The sequence below is a fragment of the Mchenga conophoros genome, linkage group LG20, assembly GCF_057382185.1.
Source record: "Mchenga conophoros isolate Kocher_MC1m ecotype Shallow Benthic linkage group LG20, M_conophoros_male_GT1.1, whole genome shotgun sequence".
Taxonomy (NCBI): domain Eukaryota; kingdom Metazoa; phylum Chordata; class Actinopteri; order Cichliformes; family Cichlidae; genus Mchenga; species Mchenga conophoros.
The window spans coordinates 1,412,231-1,432,028 of NC_140545.1; the positions used below are offsets into that span (position 1 = coordinate 1,412,231).

At 42.0% G+C, this 19,798-nt stretch overlaps 1 protein-coding gene across 6 annotated transcripts in view; it reads left to right on the forward strand.

The window, feature by feature from the left end:
• The first annotated feature begins 2,803 nt into the window (after positions 1-2,803).
• The window catches only part of nav1a (neuron navigator 1a), an 84,923-nt gene continuing 67,928 nt past the window's right edge, over positions 2,804-19,798 (forward strand). For 4 of the 6 annotated variants that reach the window (XM_085260796.1, XM_085260798.1, XM_085260799.1 and 1 more), the window contains exons 1-4: positions 2,804-2,864; positions 5,662-5,825; positions 9,697-10,568; positions 11,121-11,212. In XM_085260796.1, coding sequence (XP_085116922.1) covers positions 9,703-10,568; positions 11,121-11,212 — 958 coding nt within the window. In that variant the 5' untranslated portion in view covers positions 2,804-2,864; positions 5,662-5,825; positions 9,697-9,702. Of the gene's footprint in view, positions 2,865-4,277; positions 4,531-5,661; positions 5,826-9,696; positions 10,569-11,120; positions 11,213-19,798 lie in introns of those variants that run through there. The other 2 variants (XM_085260800.1, XM_085260797.1) reach the window with 2 other exon arrangements.

The window sequence follows — 19,798 nt, forward strand, 5'->3', positions numbered from 1 at the left end:
AAATGCAGTTAGCTGGCTCAGATTTATGCTCAGATTTGAGCATAAAACCATGAATTCGTTTTGTCATTTGCCTCATAAATAAAAATGTACGTTTTAGCTTCGTTTTTGACAGATTTCTAAAGTATTTGTGTCTTCGTGTTTTTGTGACATCTCATCTTAACAAGCTTCACAATCAGTAGACTTCTTACTCTGTTCTACTACCTGCTCACAGGTTAACCTTTAACAGCTAATCAGTTTGAGTTCAGCTCTCAGCGTGATGTAATTTCAGAGTGATTCTATTTTATTACCAGAGCATTTAATGACCTTTAGGCACGAGCGGCAAAAGGTCACCCTGATATGCTTAATGGATGAGAAACAACAGAAACAGATGTGAAAATGTGTATATGAAGCATCCAGCTTTAACCTGACTTCACGCTACTGCCATCATGTGGTTAAGATGGGTAATATCAGCAGGATGCATTCCTGATTTTAATGTTAGATGCTTTTTGGAAATTTACTGGGTAACTTGTGCTGTCATTTTCTGGGAATAAGAAGAAAAGGAGAAAGTTTTCAAGGCTTTTTCAAAACTAATCGGCTTGTTTATATGATACCCTTCAATGCCCGGGTGGCACGGTGCCTGTGATGTTGTCATTGTTGCAATAAAGTGTTTGAGTTCATTTAATAAAAGTTAAGTAGTACAACCAAGTGTTTTAGAGTACCACGGCTGACAAACCTAATAGTATTTTTCTTATTCATATGTGTAGAGGGATTTTTGAGGGCTGCAGGTGTGAAAAGACCTTTAAGACAGTCACAGCATCGCTTGGAGTTTAGAAGTGACTGACGTAGATCTTCATGCTATTTTAATGGCTTCTTTTTTGCCCGTTTTTCACAGAGAGACAAACAAACTGCTCCAATTACATTACCTCTTCCTCAGCTTTCACCTGAGCAGATTAATAATAGTAATAATAATAATAATAATAATAATGTGGGCATTCCCTCTTAATTATGTGCTGAGATTATACATGGCCTAAAGTGAGAGTGTACTAATTTGCAGAAAGAAGCAAAGCTCAGTGGAAGCCACTTGACATTAAAGTGTGCAAGAGGAGCCCTTTAATGAGCCGTTTTCTGTTGGTGGCATTTGGTGCTGGCAGATTCAATGACAGGCAGCGTTGATGAATGCAGTCAGATTCTTTCAGTTCCCCTTTTCCATCAAGCTGAAGTGAAATGGGATTAGTTCGTGCAGCATGCATAGAATAAATGAGACTAATTGCAGTTCAGGACATCAAGTGACAGATTCATTATTGTCTTGTTGTGTGCCGAGTCAGTGCTCACGTTTTCATAGTGCCACTGACTTCAGGGCAGCCTCGCATCACCACATGAGCAGCATTCTGCAGTTTTCTATATGTCATTTATTATTTGCTTCATCGTTTGGTCATTAACATGTAATACAAATAAGGACAACTGCTGTCTGTGTTGTCCCTTATGCTAAGTTTACCCTGACAAAAACAGCTAACGCCTTCAAGATGAACCCAACAGTATTCAGCGATCTGCAGAGCTGTGACTTCTGGAAAGTGTGTGCATGATGTTGTTGTATCTAACCTAAGACTTTGAAGGTTGCAGTAATGTTGCAACATCCACTGATCGTTGTCTGTCATGTAGTGAAAGAACAGCCTTCTTGTTTGTTGTGTTGTGCAGCCTCAGTCACTTCAAGGTTCCTTATATTGTAAGGGGAAGAATAACATGGAGACAAAAGCTATAACGTGCCGAATTTGTTCAGTGAGATCACAGATCGAGTGATCAGTAGAAACTTTCTCGTACAGATTTAGTGTAAAACCAAAAAAGTGGTTGGATATTAGAAAGGTTTTAGGCACTTCATTCTTGGTTTCATTTTGTAGACCCAGAGGGAAAGCCCAGTTTTTATATGCAGACTGTGTAACTGCAGTGATCAGTGTAATGATTTAGCTTTCATTTTTACAGCACCTCCTTTTTTATTTAAGTATTTCAGAGCTTCTTATTTTTTCTTGAGACATTAAATAAATAATAATAAAATATAGGTAATGCATGTCATATTTATTACCATATTTAACAATAAAACATAATATTAGCAGGTCTGCCTTGATTCTGTACCTTCACTAAACCTTCTGGCGTTGTGATTTACAGCTTTTCCACCGGTTAGACTTTGCTTGAACTTGCTGGTCTCAAACTAACATACTGTAATATGAAGATGATACTCTGCCACCATCTAGTGGCAATCATACATTCAGACAAAGCAGAGTCATAAATCCAGTAGGAACAAGCTCAGATGCTGAAGCACTGTTCTAATTAGATGCTGTGTACACTTTCACAGAGAACTATGAACTTCCCCTCAGCTGCAATAGCTCTGTTTTTTGTTTGTGCTTCCTTCCTTCTTTTGTTTTTCTTAATTTCATTTGTCTCGGTCAAGCTGCCCATCTGAGGCTCCGTGTTCCAGACAGCACGGGGTCAACATGTTAGAGCGGGGCCCCCCTTCCACCCCACCGTATGCCCCTCAGGGTGACAGTGACACAAGTGTCTCATTGTCATAACAGCGTCTGTCAGGGTCTGTCTCTCGGGGGGGGGGGAGATACATGCCTTGGGGAACGTCAGAAGATTAGCCGTGACATTAACCCCCACCCAAACACCCATCACACACACACATATGCAGGCACACATGCATCAATGCAGATGGCTGCACACTCCTACCCATAATCCTCAGTCACAAGTCACTTCCCGTTTCACGATGAGACAAAGCAACAGATCATGTGTTTGTTTTTTTCTGCTTTTGGCTGACTTTGTTGGAGAAGTTTCGCACACTTTAATCTTTTCTCTCTGTAGCTGGAAAGCAAAGGAGCAACCGTGGCATTAAAGTGAGTATTTGGAGGTCAGCAGTAAAGTGATTGTGGTCGAAAGCATGAAGGGAATGCTGTAGTATGTGCCTGTAGTAGGAGGGAGGGGGGATGTGTGCAGTATGCATGTGTTCTAATAGCAAACATCCAGTTATTGTGCTTGGTTTTCATTGTTTATGCATCTCTCAGCATGCAGAGCCAATTCTTGATCAATATGTGATCAGCCATAGAAGGCTCAGGTTGTATTTTCCTGCCAAAACAAGACTATAAACAACCTAACAGACCCCAAAGTCTCACCCATAGTTAGAAACTCTTAAGACGTAACCAATAACTGAAGCTGATCCATAAGCTACTTTGTAAAAGGGAAGGATGGGATTCTGAATTTGTTGCATGTCACAGTCTTCATTAAATATGCAGCACTGGCTCTTATAATAGTGGCTCGAACTCTTGGCCAGCACAGCAGAAATATGAGCAGAGATGCAGAGAGAGGCACAAATGTGGCCGATGATTACAAAAGGTAACAAACGTAGAATTATCACAATAAGAAGTGCTTTTTTTGATAAATTCATAAGAGTTTGTGAATAAATTGTAAAGATGACCAGAGAGATGTTGCCCAGCAGTAAAATGACATAAAACAGCAGTGATTTAACCGCATTTGTCTCTCTGTCGATGTGATTGTTTAATTCAAGTAGACCTCCTAATGTCTGATGAGATCTTTATAGTCCTCATAGTTTATGAGTATTGAAAAGTTTGGAAGACAAGCTCAAGGTCAGGTATCTGGGATGTTTTTGTAATGTTACTCCAAGTGTGTCACCTGGGAAAAGATGCGAGGAAAGGGTTTACTCTGCACATGCTTCTTTCTCCATCACACCTCCTCCTGCTCTTCTTTCCTCGCCTTCGTTTGCATCACTTATCTCTCACTCTGTCTCGCCTCCCCTCTTTTCATTAGAAGCGTGGGACAAATTAGAGGAGTGATGGATGAGCTGCCCTCCTTCACGATGCCGGTTCATTCAGGCATGCACACTGATATATAAACAGATACAGAGGGTGGATGTGTGTCTATGTGTGTGCCCGTTTGTGTGATTATGTGTGTTTATAGTGACGTGCACATTCTCATTTGTCGTCAGAAAATCTGTCATTAAGGTGGCACTTTTTTTTTTTTCCTGTCATCCTGATTTCCATGACCACCAATTAGGTCTAGAAAGCCAGATGATGGGTTTAGGCTTCTCACATTTGTGGCTACATCTGCTTAATTACCATGTATTACTCACACTATAGAGGCAGCCGTGATTGCGCTCGCACAGACACACAAACCGCACTCATCCGGCTAATGGACCAGCCGGGTCTTTGCTAGCTGGGCTTATATTTCACTCAGGGAGAGGGAGGGAGGGAACGAAGCCAACAGGTCCATTATTGAGAGAGAGCATCATAGACAGACAGGGGGAGAGAGACCGGGATGAGGGGAGGAAAAAAGAAGGAGATGGGGATACGGCTGCAGGCGTACTGCGGCAGCAGCAGAGCGGCATGACGTGATAGGGGAGTAGAATGACGGACACACAAACACACACACACACACATGCTTGCAGCTCAGAGGCCAGCCAGAAAAAGTAGAAAGGAGCTGAGGCAGGGATTGAGCCAGCCACGCTCTGCAGCATACAGATCCGACTCCAACTGGAGACTGAGGCAGGTGAGTGAAGGCTCGTGTTTACTTTAGCTAGTTAATATTTCAGATCCTTCTCTAATTCTAAGTACATTTTTGTCTTGTTTCCTGATGAATCTGTGTCTCTTGTTGAATATATTTCCTGTTGATTCTAAAAGCGCAGAGTTACTAAACTCTAATACGAGGACTATGTTCATGGTGCTGTGACAGTTAGAAAAATAAGAGAGAAAAGATGGGCCAGTGAAGACGAAAAGAAAGAGAGCAGCAGTATCTACAGGATGAAATGATTGGCAGTTGACCTGAGTCAGCAGCTTGGATGTATGACTCAGTAAAGCATGTGTGGTATACATATTGTAGCGTGTGGTACATTTGGTTGATATTGAGAAGAATGGAGGCAAACTGCTGCTCCCATGGTGATATTTATATTGCCAGTAGTCGGGTTATATTTTCTCCTGTTTACTTTGTGGGTGCGTGTGTTTGTACCCTGGCTTCTATAATAAGAGCATGTGCAGAGGACGTGTTAGACAAAGATCTTTTTTTATTTAAAGGAGTACAGCAGCTATCCTCAGTACATTAAATACTCACACAACCCATTTTATCACACCAGGCGAGGCTCATTTACTTTACTGTCCCAGTGCAATTTGGAGACTCGAGGTTCGGAGATGACTTTGTGCTGTGTTGTGGGATTTCTGATGGTGACACATTATGTGTCATTTTGGGTAACTTCATGCCAAATACATTTCCATTTTGGTCAAATGAGTCATGATAACATAAACACTCTTCAGTTCTTGTGTGTATGTGCGTGTGGTCCAGGTAGTACTCACAGTGTGTGAGCTTAACCCTGTTTACGCCGTCACATAATGATGGTGTGTTTCTTTTGTTTTATAATGGGGACGAAAGCTGTTCCCCAGAGTGTCAAACATGATACTTTACAACGAGAGCTTGCTGTTTAGAGTAAGCCTCCAGAAAATGAATCTAGGTTAGTGTAATGCCCTCTGAGGTCGCAGATACGTGACTGTGTTCTTTGAATCTATGTGCCAAATGACTTTTTTTTTCCTTTTGGCGAAAGGTTAGAATCAAAGAAAGTCACTTTGAAAATGAGTCACCTCGAAAGAGAGGCCCCTGATTGGCTGAATGTGTCATTCCTGTTTGTTCAAGCTTCCTGTCTTGGTGAATGGTGAGGAGCTGTGAACCAATGGGAGAGCAGTGGTGAGGATGCAACTGTGATCCAGGAAAAAACAGCCCATTGTTCCTGGGACGTCAGAGAAGTGTGACCTGCTTCTGGCCGGCTCCGTCTGCTTAGCCCAACGGTGCACTGACAGGTAAGACTTTCGTGCGACACAGCAGAGCCTTGAATTGGACTCGTATGTTCTTTTTGAGCTAAAAATATTGCCACGTTTATCTTATGATGACTTTCTTTTAAGAAAACTGCCTTCCCAGGAATTTGTTGTACCACTGGGTGTCACTAGCTTCTCTGCTCCACGGCAGGACTTTACTGCTGTTGTTCTGGCTGCTGTCATAGTGGAGGTGATTAATTCAGTGTACTGTAGTTTCCAGCCTGTGTGACACACAGGCACTGCTGATGCCCTTCACAGACAGAGAGGCCTGTGTTACCAACTCATGTATTGATTTTGTGATGAGTCAGAGGGTGTTCATCACGAGGGTGAGTGTGCATGTCTGTGAGAGAGGATATACACGCTTTTCTCATAAGATATAGAGTAACTCAGGTCAGCCACAGGCCGCCATGGGAAAGCTGAGCGAAATCAGTGTAATGTTATTAAATTACACTGTTAACATGTAGCATAATGCTGGCTGCAACGCTATCCTTGTTCTTCTGTCCTTCAGGAGATAAACCTGATATGGCTGATGTTTCTGATAAGTGTAAAAGATGCTATTAATAAGCCTGCATAATTCACCTCGCAGCTATAATTAATGATAATACGGGACTGTAATGAATGAGACGCTGTGCTCCTGCAGTTGCAGACAGTACCCAGTAGATGTCAGCACCACCCTAGCAGAGTAAAGGAGAGACCGTAGTCGGTCCATGCAGTAACCCACACAATAACTACACTGATCTGTAGCAAAACCCCAGTTTCTCTGTAGGCTTCTGTGCTGTGTTTGCGTCAGTGTACAAACACGATGATGTCCTTCAAAACCTCAGGGAAAAGGGTTTTATTTATTTCAGCTGGTTTAAGTATGAAAGCTAAATCATGATGTCAGCCCCGAGGCCCGGGTCTGCAGAACTAAAGACACAGTGACTGATAGTGATGGCAGATTGATTTATGATTTAAATTCAAATCAAAAGTGATTGATTGTTCAACTATTTTGTCACACAATAAGATATGTAATTATGTTTTTAGCTATTAAAGTGCTGTTTGCAAATACTATGAAATATTAAACTAAGGTGAAGCTTTACAAATATGTACAATGAAGCTGATTCTGATGCTAATGAAGCGCTAACTGTCAAACTAATGAGCAGCAATATAAACATGGCTTCATGTTTTTGCGTTTGCACGTGCCTCAAACAGTAAAAATAAAAACGCTTCTTAGACCAAACTCATTCCTTTAGACACAGACATCACATGGAGTTAGACGTACAGTGAAAGGAGCCAACAGACGGTGTATTGTAAAGTTTTTTATGTGACAGGATGATACAGAACAAACTTTGAAGCCTGTAAGTCTGAACACATGACAAATACAATGTATCCAACACATGTAAGACGTTTGTACTGCAAACTATCCTATAATAACATAACTGAAAGAAATCAAACTAAACTAGATTATTTTCCCATAACTTACAGCTGTTGGTTTCAGTCACCTTATTTGTATTTCCTTCTTTTACACACACACACACACACACACACACACACACACACACACACAGCCTGCTTTCCCTAGCCCCGCCCAATAAACCTAACCCTGAAAAATGAATGCCTAAACCTTACTCTAAACCTAACCATAACCTTATTGTAACCCTGACACTAAACCACATTTTGACTGTGGAAAAATGCCTTCAAACTTGTAGGGACCAGGATTTTGGTCCTCATAAGTATAGTAAACTTCCCCTTTTTAAGTCCCCACAAAGATATGAATACACACACACACACACACAAACACACACACATCACCATCAGCAGCTGAGCCCCTGTATGTTCTTATACAGCCTGCAGAAGTGTTGGTGTGACCCCGGCATATCCCCAAGGGAAAATCAAATTTTCATACAGATAGACATCGAGTCAGCCCACACCTGTGCTCCTGGAAATCCTAGCAGGACCTACAGCAGACAGAAAGAAATTCTGATGCTCATTTTCTGTCTGGACCTCCCAAGAGATGGAGTGTGTGAGGAAGACATACAGAAACAGACAATGAGGAGGGGGAGGAATTTGTAGGGAGTAATAGGGGAAAAGGAGGATGGATGATCACATCTGTCTCTGTTTACCTACTGCTGCATCACTGCAGCTGTACGCTGCTGCGCAGGCCTACATTAGCATCAATCAAAATGCTGCACAGCTCTTAGTTGCTTGTCTTAGTATGTCTGATTCTATAAGTAGGTGGAAGGAAGGCCTCCTGCAGAGAATCCGTCCTTTTTCTTCATCGGAGTTTCAAGCTCAAGCAGTCACTCTTTCTCCTGCTTTTCTCAGACTGCTGGAAATGTGTGTCTGAGTGATCCACATGACACTGTGTGCAATGCTGTGATTAGATGCACTGTCAAATAATCCAGCACTTTATCCTTGTGACTTTGACGGCTTAATTTGATACATCAGTGCTTCACTAAAGACAGCTTCCCACAAAGTCTTCTGGCAGCAAAAGTTTTGCTTTTTTAAGACGGGGCAAGTAGGGTTAAGCATTAAATCTCTAGTATATTTCTAAGTATGTCTGTGTTTGTGTGTGTGTAATTATAATACACATGCTCTCATGCTGAGTATGCCAAATTCGGACTCTACCATCTGAATCTTAGAGACTTATCAGACTAGACATCATATATTTAATCTTCTATACTCCAATCTTGGAATGTATGTGCAAGTTGTTGCCTCACGTTCCTGTATGTAGCTGATGGGAGTGGCCACCAGTGTGGTCTTCTGCTGCGGTAGCCATCTGCTTCAGGGTTTCACTAGCATCTCACATTCAAAGATGCTCTTCTGCTTACCTTAGTTGTAACGAGTGGTTATTTCAGCTACTGTTGCCTTCCTACCAACTCAAAGCACTCTCTATGACCTCTGCTATTAACAAAGCTTTTTTTCCTGCTGCTCACTGTATATTTTTCTTTTTTTGGACAATTCTCTTGTAAACCGTAGTCCTAGTTGAGCAGCAGTTTTGAAATGCTCAGACCAGCCCGGCTGGCACAGAGAGTCACGCCACATTCACTTACAGCCGCTTAAATCACCTATCTAACTTCAGCAGGCCGTCTTGAGAATGTCTACATATTAGAGGAATTGAGCTCCTGCCATGTTGTTGGCCGACACTTACGTTAAAAAGCAGCTGTACGTGCACTTGACGTTTTTTCCGCCTTTTTTGCCCTCCCTCCCTGCCTTTCTCCCAAACTCACTGCCTCCCTTTCCCCTCCCAGCAGAGCAGCACGAAGCAGCAAAATTATATGAAACGTTTCACTTGATCAGAATTAGCATAGGCGGGCTCACAAAGCTCAAGCAGGATTTCGTAGTTCTTGGAGGGTTTCTGTCATTCTGACACAGAAGAGAGTAAGAAAACCAAGGACAGTCAAAGCAAATAAGGTGAGCAACATCCTGTGCCTCCTCTGAAACTGTTATATGTATGCATTGTGCCGGGGTAAGTGTGATGTTGTATTGGAGTTCATTTTCAGTATTTGTTTTTCAAGAACATAAGGATCTACAAGCGTATAAAAAGCTGGCACGTGTGTGTGTGTGTAAAAAGCTGGTTTTGTGTTTTTAACTCCTAGCAGGCAAATCTGATTTCTTAGAAACTCCATGCTCCGCTGAAAATAAGTTCACCTCGTGGTTTACCATGACTCATTTTGTCATATGTACTTGGCTCACATTGCACAGCTCTGTGAAAGGAAAAGCAAATTCTCAGCCTGATTAGATTAGTAGAACTTTAACACTGACTCTTAATGTATAACCAAACCCTTTGGGAAGGCTTTTAATGATCTCATGCTATTGTGAACATGCACTCACCTAACTTTTTAACTTTTTGTTGTCTTTATGTCTTTTGATTTAGGTCACAATGAGTGGGGGGGTCAACGTGAAGTCAGTTCCCCGTGGGCCTCCCTCATCAGGAATACCCCTCCCTCGCAGTCTTCTGCCTTCCTCTCCTAAAACAGAACCACGCCGCCGGGCGAGTGACCTGCCCAAGCCCTCGAAACAGACCCCTAAGCACACGCCAGCGAACACACCTGCACACTCCCCGTCACTTTGTCCAAGAAACTCCAGTATCCCTGGGCCTTCCTCCACAGATGCCCTGAGAGATGCCTGCCTTAAAAGTCAGCTCTTCCAGCGAACCGGAGCTCTTCCAATTCCCCAGGTGTCAAGATCTGCCTACAGCAGCCCGCTGACCCAGCGCCGAGTACATCCGCCACACTCCAAAGACACGCTAGACCTGGGAAAATCGCAAATCCTCTCCCAATTACCCCAGGATGGCAATCGCAACAGAAGCACCTTTGCAAATAAGAATCAAGCGTATGGAGCCGGCAACCTACGTCCACCGCTCAGTTTTAGCAGAGGAGACAATTCAAACATTGTAACCCAAGCAACGGCTGATGCGATACCAGGAAGGAAGGAAGAGCCTCCAAAAAACCATCCAGCCAAATCTGTCATACTCAGCAACTGTAACATTCGGCCCACTCTTCTTTACTCAAACCAGCACACCATCAGAGATCATAGTGACTCTGGCAGCCAATCAGATGAGGAAATGGGAACTCCTGAGGATAGCAGTCCAGCTTCCTCTCCTCTTCCCTTACCGCTGCCAGCTATCACATTTACCATGCCAGTAACATCCAAGCAGGTTGTTGATACACAGGATCGGGAGGCAACATCTGAAGAGACACATATACCCAGAGTCAACATGGCTGCTGTGGCTCCCTTCAGTCACAGGTAAGGGGTCTTTCATCACACAAGCACAACTGAAGCAAGAGTTATAAAGCCTTCCATTATGAGTCCTTTACCACTGACCCCCCCTGTAATTATCATGTGATCATTTTCTTTACACATAGAAGTCATCCTCAGGACACTAAAGACCTGCCACAGAGGCCTCAGTATCTTTTCCTGCAACACACACACTTGGAGATTTTCTGGAGCAGAGCTGATTGTTAAAGTGTCTTCTTGTAGCCCCTGGGCTGACACCGTATACTCCCATGCACACAGTTTTTTATGTTACTAGAAGCACAGTGTACAAAATCTACATTTAATAAAACATTTGAAGTTTCTTTTTTCTTTATTAATGACAGGATTATACACAGTTCTTTGCACATAACTGTTTCAGCATTTTTCTGTTTATATGATTTGCTTTTGTGGAAATAATTGAGATGGTCATCGCCTCTCTTCTTCTACTGTCATACACAGCAGGTTATGCATTTGATTGTAAAGGATATGATTTGCATGTTCAGTAACAGATGTGTGATGGCTGTGTTTGTGATGTGTTGACAGGCTGCAGGCACAAGTGAGTGAATTTTCTGTGGACGAACTGAGTGACTGCTCATCTGGATCCATAGAAGTCTGCTGTGATGACCTGACACCAGGTTAGACTCACACAGCAGTAACACACATCTCCTCTCCTTTCTCCCTTCCCTTAGCTAAACAAAATTTGGTCCAGTTTTTTCTGCCTCGTTAATATTAGGGCACCAAGATGCCAAGAGCACTTCTGGCAGGTACGAGTGATGTGTGCTTTCTGGCAGCCAGACGTTTACTGCGACAGAGTCATAAGTGGCGTCAGACACAACAAGCCAGTGGCTGACCTCTCATTGTAGAACCTGAATAGACTCAGTGAAAGGGACAACCAGTCTTTGTCCAAATGTATGTCTGTCACGCTGCAATTCATCAGTCGTCAGGAGCCATGTCTGAAGTTAGGTGGTGTAGTTTTCTGTGTGCCTGGGGTTCTGCTGAGTACCGTAGTCCCTGGATGAAGAGATGTGCTCAGGATGTTAGGATGAAGGATGCTGACACTGGTGATGTGGGTCAGTAATGGGATGAAATGGGGCACTTCTTAACTTGCTGCCAGGCAGCATTATATGCACATTGATTTCATATTCATCCAAGAGCTGTTGTAGAGTTCGAACCCATTCTTCCCTCTCACAGTTCCTCTTTTCAGATTTCGTTGACCTAAAAAGCCACAGTCCCAGCATGACCCCATCCCTGTCCTGATCCTGTGGCTTTTGAGTAATGGTTTGCTCTGTACGCACGGCTATAGTTACGCATTGTAGTGGTCAGTCTGAGCCCAAGAATGTCAACGTGCTTCTGAGAAATGACTTTTTCAGTGGCTTAGTGAATCATTCCTTTTGATGTGGTGTCAGTTAAACAGAAAGAAGATCAACTGCTTTTTAGTTATTATATGTATGTTAAAATATGCACAGTGTAGTCCGAAATAGTTATACTGGGTTTACATATGCATCACACTGTGCCATATATTAGGTGAATTACAGCTGTTTCTATATGTAATGTCTACGTTCAGGGACAATATAGCACAGTGTCAATTAATTAATAACTTAAACCTGTAAAGGTACAGTCAGTCATTAATTAGTGGAAAAAGAAAGAATATTGAATTCATAAATCTGAGCCTTTCTTATACACTTAGAGTTAATCCATAAAAAATGGACAGGAGTGGGTACTGGTTTGTGCAAACCGCCATGCTGACCCGCCATCTTGAACACAGTGGCTGACATGGAGATCGCTGTTCTCCTTACTCATGTTTTATTTATGCAGCTTGAGACTGGCCACATAGATAGTAGAGCAAAGGCAGAGGAGAAGATTACTTGTAGGCGTTTGCGTGCTGTGGAGGCAAAATCTAATCAGTGTCTACACCTTCAGGCTCAAGATATGAAGGAAATGAAAATGCAAAGCAAAGATGCGACTGGTATCTCTCAACCTCTTCCTCCTTACCCCAAGCCTCATTAACTGAACTGAAGTTAGAGCTCTAATGCACAAAAGTGCACAAACATGCTTATTTATTCCCAATATTTTTGCCTTGTCTGGACAGCTGACTAAATATTGGCTAAACAACAATAACAGCTGGCTGTAAGCTAACAATATGTCAATTAGTCTTAAGTGTCCTAAAAATCACAGTTTCCCTGTGAAAGCAGTTTTGATTACATTCTGAGTGTCACAGTGATCCACCAAGAATATTTCACTAAGAGTGGCTAACAGCAGCTAACAGAGGCTAACAGTAGCTATCAGAGGCTAATAGCAACACTTAACAACAGAAAAGTCAACAAGTCACCTCAGTATTGCTGCCATCGAACAGAAGCGAGCTTCACTGACTCATCAACTTGGATTGGAGTCCTTTCACAAATATTTACGGCGTCCTCTAGACTCACCCAGAGTAAATACACATGGATACCTGGCAAGCAACAGACAGACAGCCTACATTAGCTAAATGCTGGATGCCTTCATTTCTTGCAGCGCATGCATCTCTACAGATAGCTGTAAAGTACAACTTGGCTGCTTGGCACAGAACTACAAGCTCAAGGCAGTAGTTTGAGTTTGAACATACATTGTGTCACAAGAATAGAGTTATTTGCAAATGAAACCTTTATAAAACCTTTAACCATCTGGTTGTGGAAAAGGGGGATGGGAACTGGTGGTGGACCAGCCCTAGTCTTTAAGGGCCTCTTGCTGTCTTGGGGCTAGTTTTGGCCTTTTAATTGGTGCCTAGCAGGCGTTAGAAACAGAACCAAAGCATCTTTGACTCCTCTGAAGCTGCATTTACATGGATGGTGGGCTGGCACTGTAATAACTGTAATTTAGCAAGTGGAGGAAGGGAGGGAAACGGGGTGGAAAGCAAAGTTTGTAGGGAAGGAAGGAGGGAGAGGAGTGAGAGATGAAAGGAGAAGACCAATGAGGTCAGTGGGTTGATGAATTTCATTTTGTGTAAGGAGGACAGAGAATAAACAACAAGTGTGTGCACTGAGATGAAAAGACAGATTATTAAATGTTGGTTAAATTTTTACAAACTCCTGGTGGTGAGCAAACACGATAAAGCCCAGTTATTTGATGTGGGACTGGCTGCTCTTTGTGGCGAGAGTCGATCTCCTTAAATGTAATATTCTCTATATGCGTTAGATTGAATCAGGGAAACGCGATCCGCTCTTACATCTTTTAACTGATACCCTAATGAAGATCTGAACGTTTAATGTGATTGTAGGACCATGTGCTCTTTCAATTAGACCCCAGAACTCCTGACCCTATTACTCTCTAGAGAGGTGTATCTGAGAATGGGCTTTTATCCGAGGCTGTGTGTGTATGTGTGCTGATGTATGCACAAGTGACAGTGCACAGATGGCTTTTGAAAGATAAATGTGACGTGGGTTGTGTATCATTTTTCATCCCTGCAATATTTTGTCCTAAAATTCCCAATGGACAAAATGTCGCAGTCTCAAGTACACACACACACACACACACACACACACACACACACACACACTGTACAGACACCTACAAACACCATTCATATAGTGAAGGATATAAAACATCACACATCATCCCACACAGACCACAGACACCAGTATATGTAGGAAACAAAAAAGAAATCGAGGTATGACTGGCTAATTTTAAAAAGTGGTGTCGCAAAATAAACTGTTTACGGCAATATGTTTTCATGGTTTTGATGGTCACTGTAGTGGCTATATTCATTTCTTAAAGTTCTCTCTTTCTCTTATATTTAATATCACCACACTACGGACGGACAAGCGCCTGTTTTTATGGGTTGTCGTTAGCAACAACGACGGTAACACCATCGCGTGTCCGCTTCTTTACGTTCCACATAAACCTTTCACAATAAAGCTCAAGATCCTGTTGAGACTTTTCAAAATAAACTGAATCACGTGAAAGAGCAGATTATTTACGGATGAGAAGCAAAAAAATAAACCTTAGACTCAAACGTTAGAACAGGCTTTTCCCCGCAGCAGTAATAAATACTCACAAAGAAAACGGCGGCCGTTACAACTTATGTTAGGGCTGCTCGATTATGGCAAAAATGATAATCACAATTATTTTCACTGAAATTGAGATCTCGATTATTTGACGATATTTATTTAACCCTTTAAGACCTACCATAGAACCAAGTCCGCCAGAGCTTATATTATATGTTTACATGCTGTAGTGCCATTTGTGGGAGCATTTCAAGTTGCTATACATAAATACAACTGTTATAGCCCATATTTTAAAAATATGTATGCATTAAGTCCATAGTAATTACATTAATTGCAAAAAAGTGCAATAAACTACAAAAAAATTGAAAATCATTTTTGTTTTTTTTACATATATTTCTACTTGGAGAAATTTAAGAGGCTTATCCCTCAAAACTTTAAATACAAAAAAGTTGCAAAAAATAGTTTACAACAACAGGAAATTTATTTTGAGTGTCTTCATAGTTTTATTTTGGAGATACAGCAATTTTTATATACTGCAGGGAAAAACAAAAAACAATCCTATGATGCAAATTTGCAAAGAAAACAGCAGGTGCATCAAAATAAACTATTTCCAGCAGTGCAACTCGAGTTTTAAGCATCCCAGAAACTATCCAGAAAAGTCAAACATGACTTATAAAAACACCAGTATAGGCTTTTAAGGCCTACAAGTAAAAAACTACATTTTCCGCGAAATGACGTCACTTCCGGTTTCGGGCAGGAAATTGTGGACATGCATAGTTAGGGTGACGTCTGTGTCAATGTGGGAAGTGTTACGAACAGCTGATCGGATCGCCAAAGCGTGTTTCTGGAGTATTATGTTTTTGTTGCTGCAAGCGCCTTTTATGCAATTTTTGCAAAGCTTTATGGGGAAGGAAACCGTGACCGAGGACAAGCTGATGGCATCAGATGTAAGTACAACTCCTCTGGTTTCATATGCAAAACAAATTATTGCGCTAGCTTACACGGTTCAGGTTCTACAGGGATTTAAAAATAGTCACACAAAACGGAGCGTGCTGCTCTGACCGGCTTTAAAGGGTTAACAATGTGTTGAATAATGACTTTAAAAAATAATATAAAACAGTGTGCAAATACTGATAACAGTGCAAATGTTTGCAATATAAGAAATCAATGAAAAATGTAAACATCTATGTTTAGTGAACTTTGCAGTGTTGCTCTGTGGTGCAGCTACGACACCGTAGCAAAGTTTACACACTGTGTCTACTTGATCCACGTCTGACTGAACCCATAATGTTTCCACACCACTGAAGTTTTTTTTACCTCTTTTTAACCAACAGCAGTCACTCTCCTCTCCAAATAACTTCTGCTGAGCTTTCCGAGCTTCCCTCGGGTCCTCTTCATTGTTGTGACGTATGTTCGAAATGCAGAGAGGTGCGCTCGATTTGCCACACGGAGCAGGGCGAGAGTAAAGCATGAGGGAGGGGCTAATAATCGGCTCAGTCATTTTTAATGATCGTTGAAAGCCCAGATCGTAATCGTGATTAAAATTTGATTAATTGAGCAGCCCTAACTTATGTCTAAAAATGTATCGTTTCATGCATCGGTTAAAACACTCGACTCCAGCTACAGGACGCCCAGCTGGAAACACTTCACGCAAGTCGAGCTGCCCGAGATTCACAGAATTTACAGAAAATGTTGCATTTTTGTGATTTATATCGTTATCGGACGATAGATGTCTTATATCGGGATATGAGATTCTGGTCATATCGCACAGCCCTATGGTATATCTTTATTTACCCTCCTGCAGGTCAGCGTTTTTCTTTTTTACCTCAGTTTGGGATTATCTCATTTAGCAAAGTAGATGTTAAAAACCCCTCAGTGCCTTTCATTTTAAGCTAGAAACAGGGAAATCTTTAGTAATGAAGGTTTGAAATCAACTTACTGTTTATAGATGTCATGCTTGCCATGCCTTTAATGCCCCTGGACAGTCAAGCGAATAGCATTTTGGTAAACCTGACTGCATCTACTAGACAGTGCGTAATCCTCTTTGGCCAATCTAATCGGGGAGACATATGCCGAGTTGGCGTTGGATAGTGATGAGTGGTTTAGTAGCTTTAGGAAGATGATCAGACATAAGAATGGACTAGATTATCTCCGTGCTCATCGCCTGCAGTGAGGCAGCAATCACTATTTATGGTTTAATGTCATGCCTTACTTTATATTTGACCCAAACCTTGAACTTTCAAGATGTCTGTTGTTCACTGTTGGGGTATAATGATAAAAGCCTCCAGTTTCAACATATCTCTTGGAGTAGTTGTTGTGCAATAGGCAGTTGGTTTATCCCTCTCAGGCTCAAATTAAACTTTTTGTTGCTAATGCACAACCAAGTCCTGCAGTGGTACTTCTGAATAAAAAAATCTCATAAAATATGTATGTGGGGTGATCAGGTTGTTAGTTTTTAACTGTTGCAAATCGGCAACGCCTGCCTGGAGAGGGTTAAGACGCTACGCTGAAGACTAAATGCCACTTCTCCTTGTTTTGACTTCGCACTACGCACCACTACCATACAGTTCCCATTGATCTAAGAGGTCTTAAAGTGTTAAATTGCTTTAGCATAGCATTAGCCTCCTAAGACCCGAACTCTTCCTCGGCAGCATTTTTAATTTCTCTTTGATATTTGGGCACATTGGGGCCCGATGAATGTAAAAACAAAGAATTACCAGATTTTTTTTTACCTTATTTTTGTTTTTTTAAAAAAATAAGAGCCACATATGAGGATATTCATTTAAAATTTTGATAGAACAGTAGCAGTATAATGTCCTTGTAAGTGGATATCAGGCCCTTGTAGAACAAAATTTAGTATTTTGGTCTGAATAACCCAAAATGTGATGTCCACATATGTGGACGCAGGTCCCAGGAGGTTAATATAATTAGGGAAAGCTCCATGTATGGTTTTGTAAGTAAGTCATAAAAATCTTAAAATGAATTTAGTGACTTAGGGCAACAAATGTAGAGACATAAGAACTACAGTAATATGGTCCTTTTGGTGTGAACTGTCTTTTAAGGATGCCATCTATTACAATATTCCGTTTTACCAGAGATAAACCATTTTGTCAAAGAGGACTTAAGTCGTGCACGGTGGCACGGTGGTCAGCACTGTTGCCGCACAGCAAGAAGATCCTGAGTTCAATTCCACCATCAGGCCGGGGTCTTTCTGTGTGGAGTTTGCATGTTCTCCCCGTGTTTGCGTGGGTTCTCTTCGGGTACTCCGGCTTCCTCCCACTGTCCAAAGACATGCAGCTTGTGGGGATAGGTTAATTGGATAATCCAAATTGCCACTAGATGTGAATGTGCGAGTGAATGTGAGTGTGAATGGTTGTCTGTCCCTGTGTGTTAGCCCTGCGACAGACTGGCGACCTGTCCAGGATGTACCCCGCCTCTCGCCCTATGACAGCTGGGATAGGCTCCAGCGCCCCCCGCGACCCTGAAAAGGATAAGCGGAAGCGAATGGATGGATGGACTTAAGTCTGGTTGTGATTTTAAGATGATAAAATAATAAAATGTTGTTTTTTTTCTTGCTATTACATGACTGGTAAACTTGTAATAGTCAGTTAATACATGATGCAATGCTACATCTTCAAAAAATCAAAATGAACATCATCTGTCTTACATGAACAGGATATGAAAATCATTTCCTTTAAAAATAGGAATCGAGCACCTGGCGTAGGGCCTTCAATAGACCCGTCTACTGTTCACTAAAACCTCACCAGAAATGGTCTCAGTGAAATGTGCCCAAGAGTTTGACTCAGAATCAGTAGCAACGGGTTATATGGAGTTAGGGTTTTTAAGGGAAGCATGTAGAGGTCAGCAGATAAGAAGCCAAGGACTGATCCCTGAGAGCCACTGCAGGTCAAAGGCATGTGTTTTGAGTTACCGTTGCCAATAGCAACAAAATAACTGGTCGCATTCAGTCAAGTGATATTTCCAATATTTTTAAAATCCAGAAAAACAACCCAGTCTTCAGTTTATGTCAGAGTAGCCACCTCCTGTTGTCTGCTCCCTCCCAGGGTCATTTCCTCACAATGAAGAGGGAACACAATAATGCACAGCTGCATTACAGAGCTGGAGATGAAGGAGGAGAGAATGGAGGGAGAAGAGTGAATTGAGGAACGGGTGAATGAGTGCATACGCAAGATGCTTCTTGACCTGTGGGGTGACTCCTAGCCGAGGGAGTCAAGTTAAGTCACTCATGCGTGTAACCTGTCTATGTTGGAGCACACGCCCACGGACACAGGAATGAAGTCACAAGTACATCTAATTAATAACCCACGGGGAATCAAAAAACACGCACATACCAGCATATAAACACACACTGTAGCTTTAGGAGGTTTCAAATGAATGTTATTTATTTATTTTTGGCAAATACTACTGTTCGTCTACATTTATACGCATGATGATCCACTATTGCTTGCACACCACGCTGTAGCTAGGCAACCACACTCAGGAGCAGATCATTATGGGATACTCCTGGGAAATGTGCTGATAATGTCAACATTGGGGCATGTATGAGGGAGCGTCTACAAAGAGTTATACCTTTTAAAACACACAAATTCTCCCTTTTCACATCCTGCAAATATTCCCTGCATTTTAGTTGGTTTAGCGGGAGATTTGACCAACGTCTGGCATTCGCTCTGGTGGTGTTTTCGCTGGATTAGCTGACTGATGCACTCACATTATTGTCACTGATAGCTGAATTTCCCAAATGCTCAGGCCAGTGACTCATGCTGTGCATCATCAGCGCTCGATAAGACCACTAAAGAGGTGTCATTGTGAACAACTCGCTCCCTCATTCACGCAATTCCGCTAGGAAGCCACACACTGTATGTATCAGTCAGATTGCCGTTTCAGTGTTTTGTGTGTAAACAGGACATTAATAGCCATGTCATTGTGTTTGCGCTGTACCAGCATGTGTGTGAGTATGAGCTGTCCCTCGTGGAGAAGTGTGTCATGGTCTGGTATTCTTCTGTGTGTCCTGTGGACCCCACGCGTTGGTGTGTTAGCGGACAAAAGCAAATGTAGCAGGAGTGGTGAGGCAGCGAAGCAGGATATCCCCTCTCTGTCTTACAGACTTCCTTTGCTTCTCTGGCAAACACACAGAGATCCTTCCTCACCCGTCCTCTTCCTCCTCTTCTCACTTTCTTCATTGACTTGCTTTCTGGGCTATAACTTGACTGTTTTTTTTAC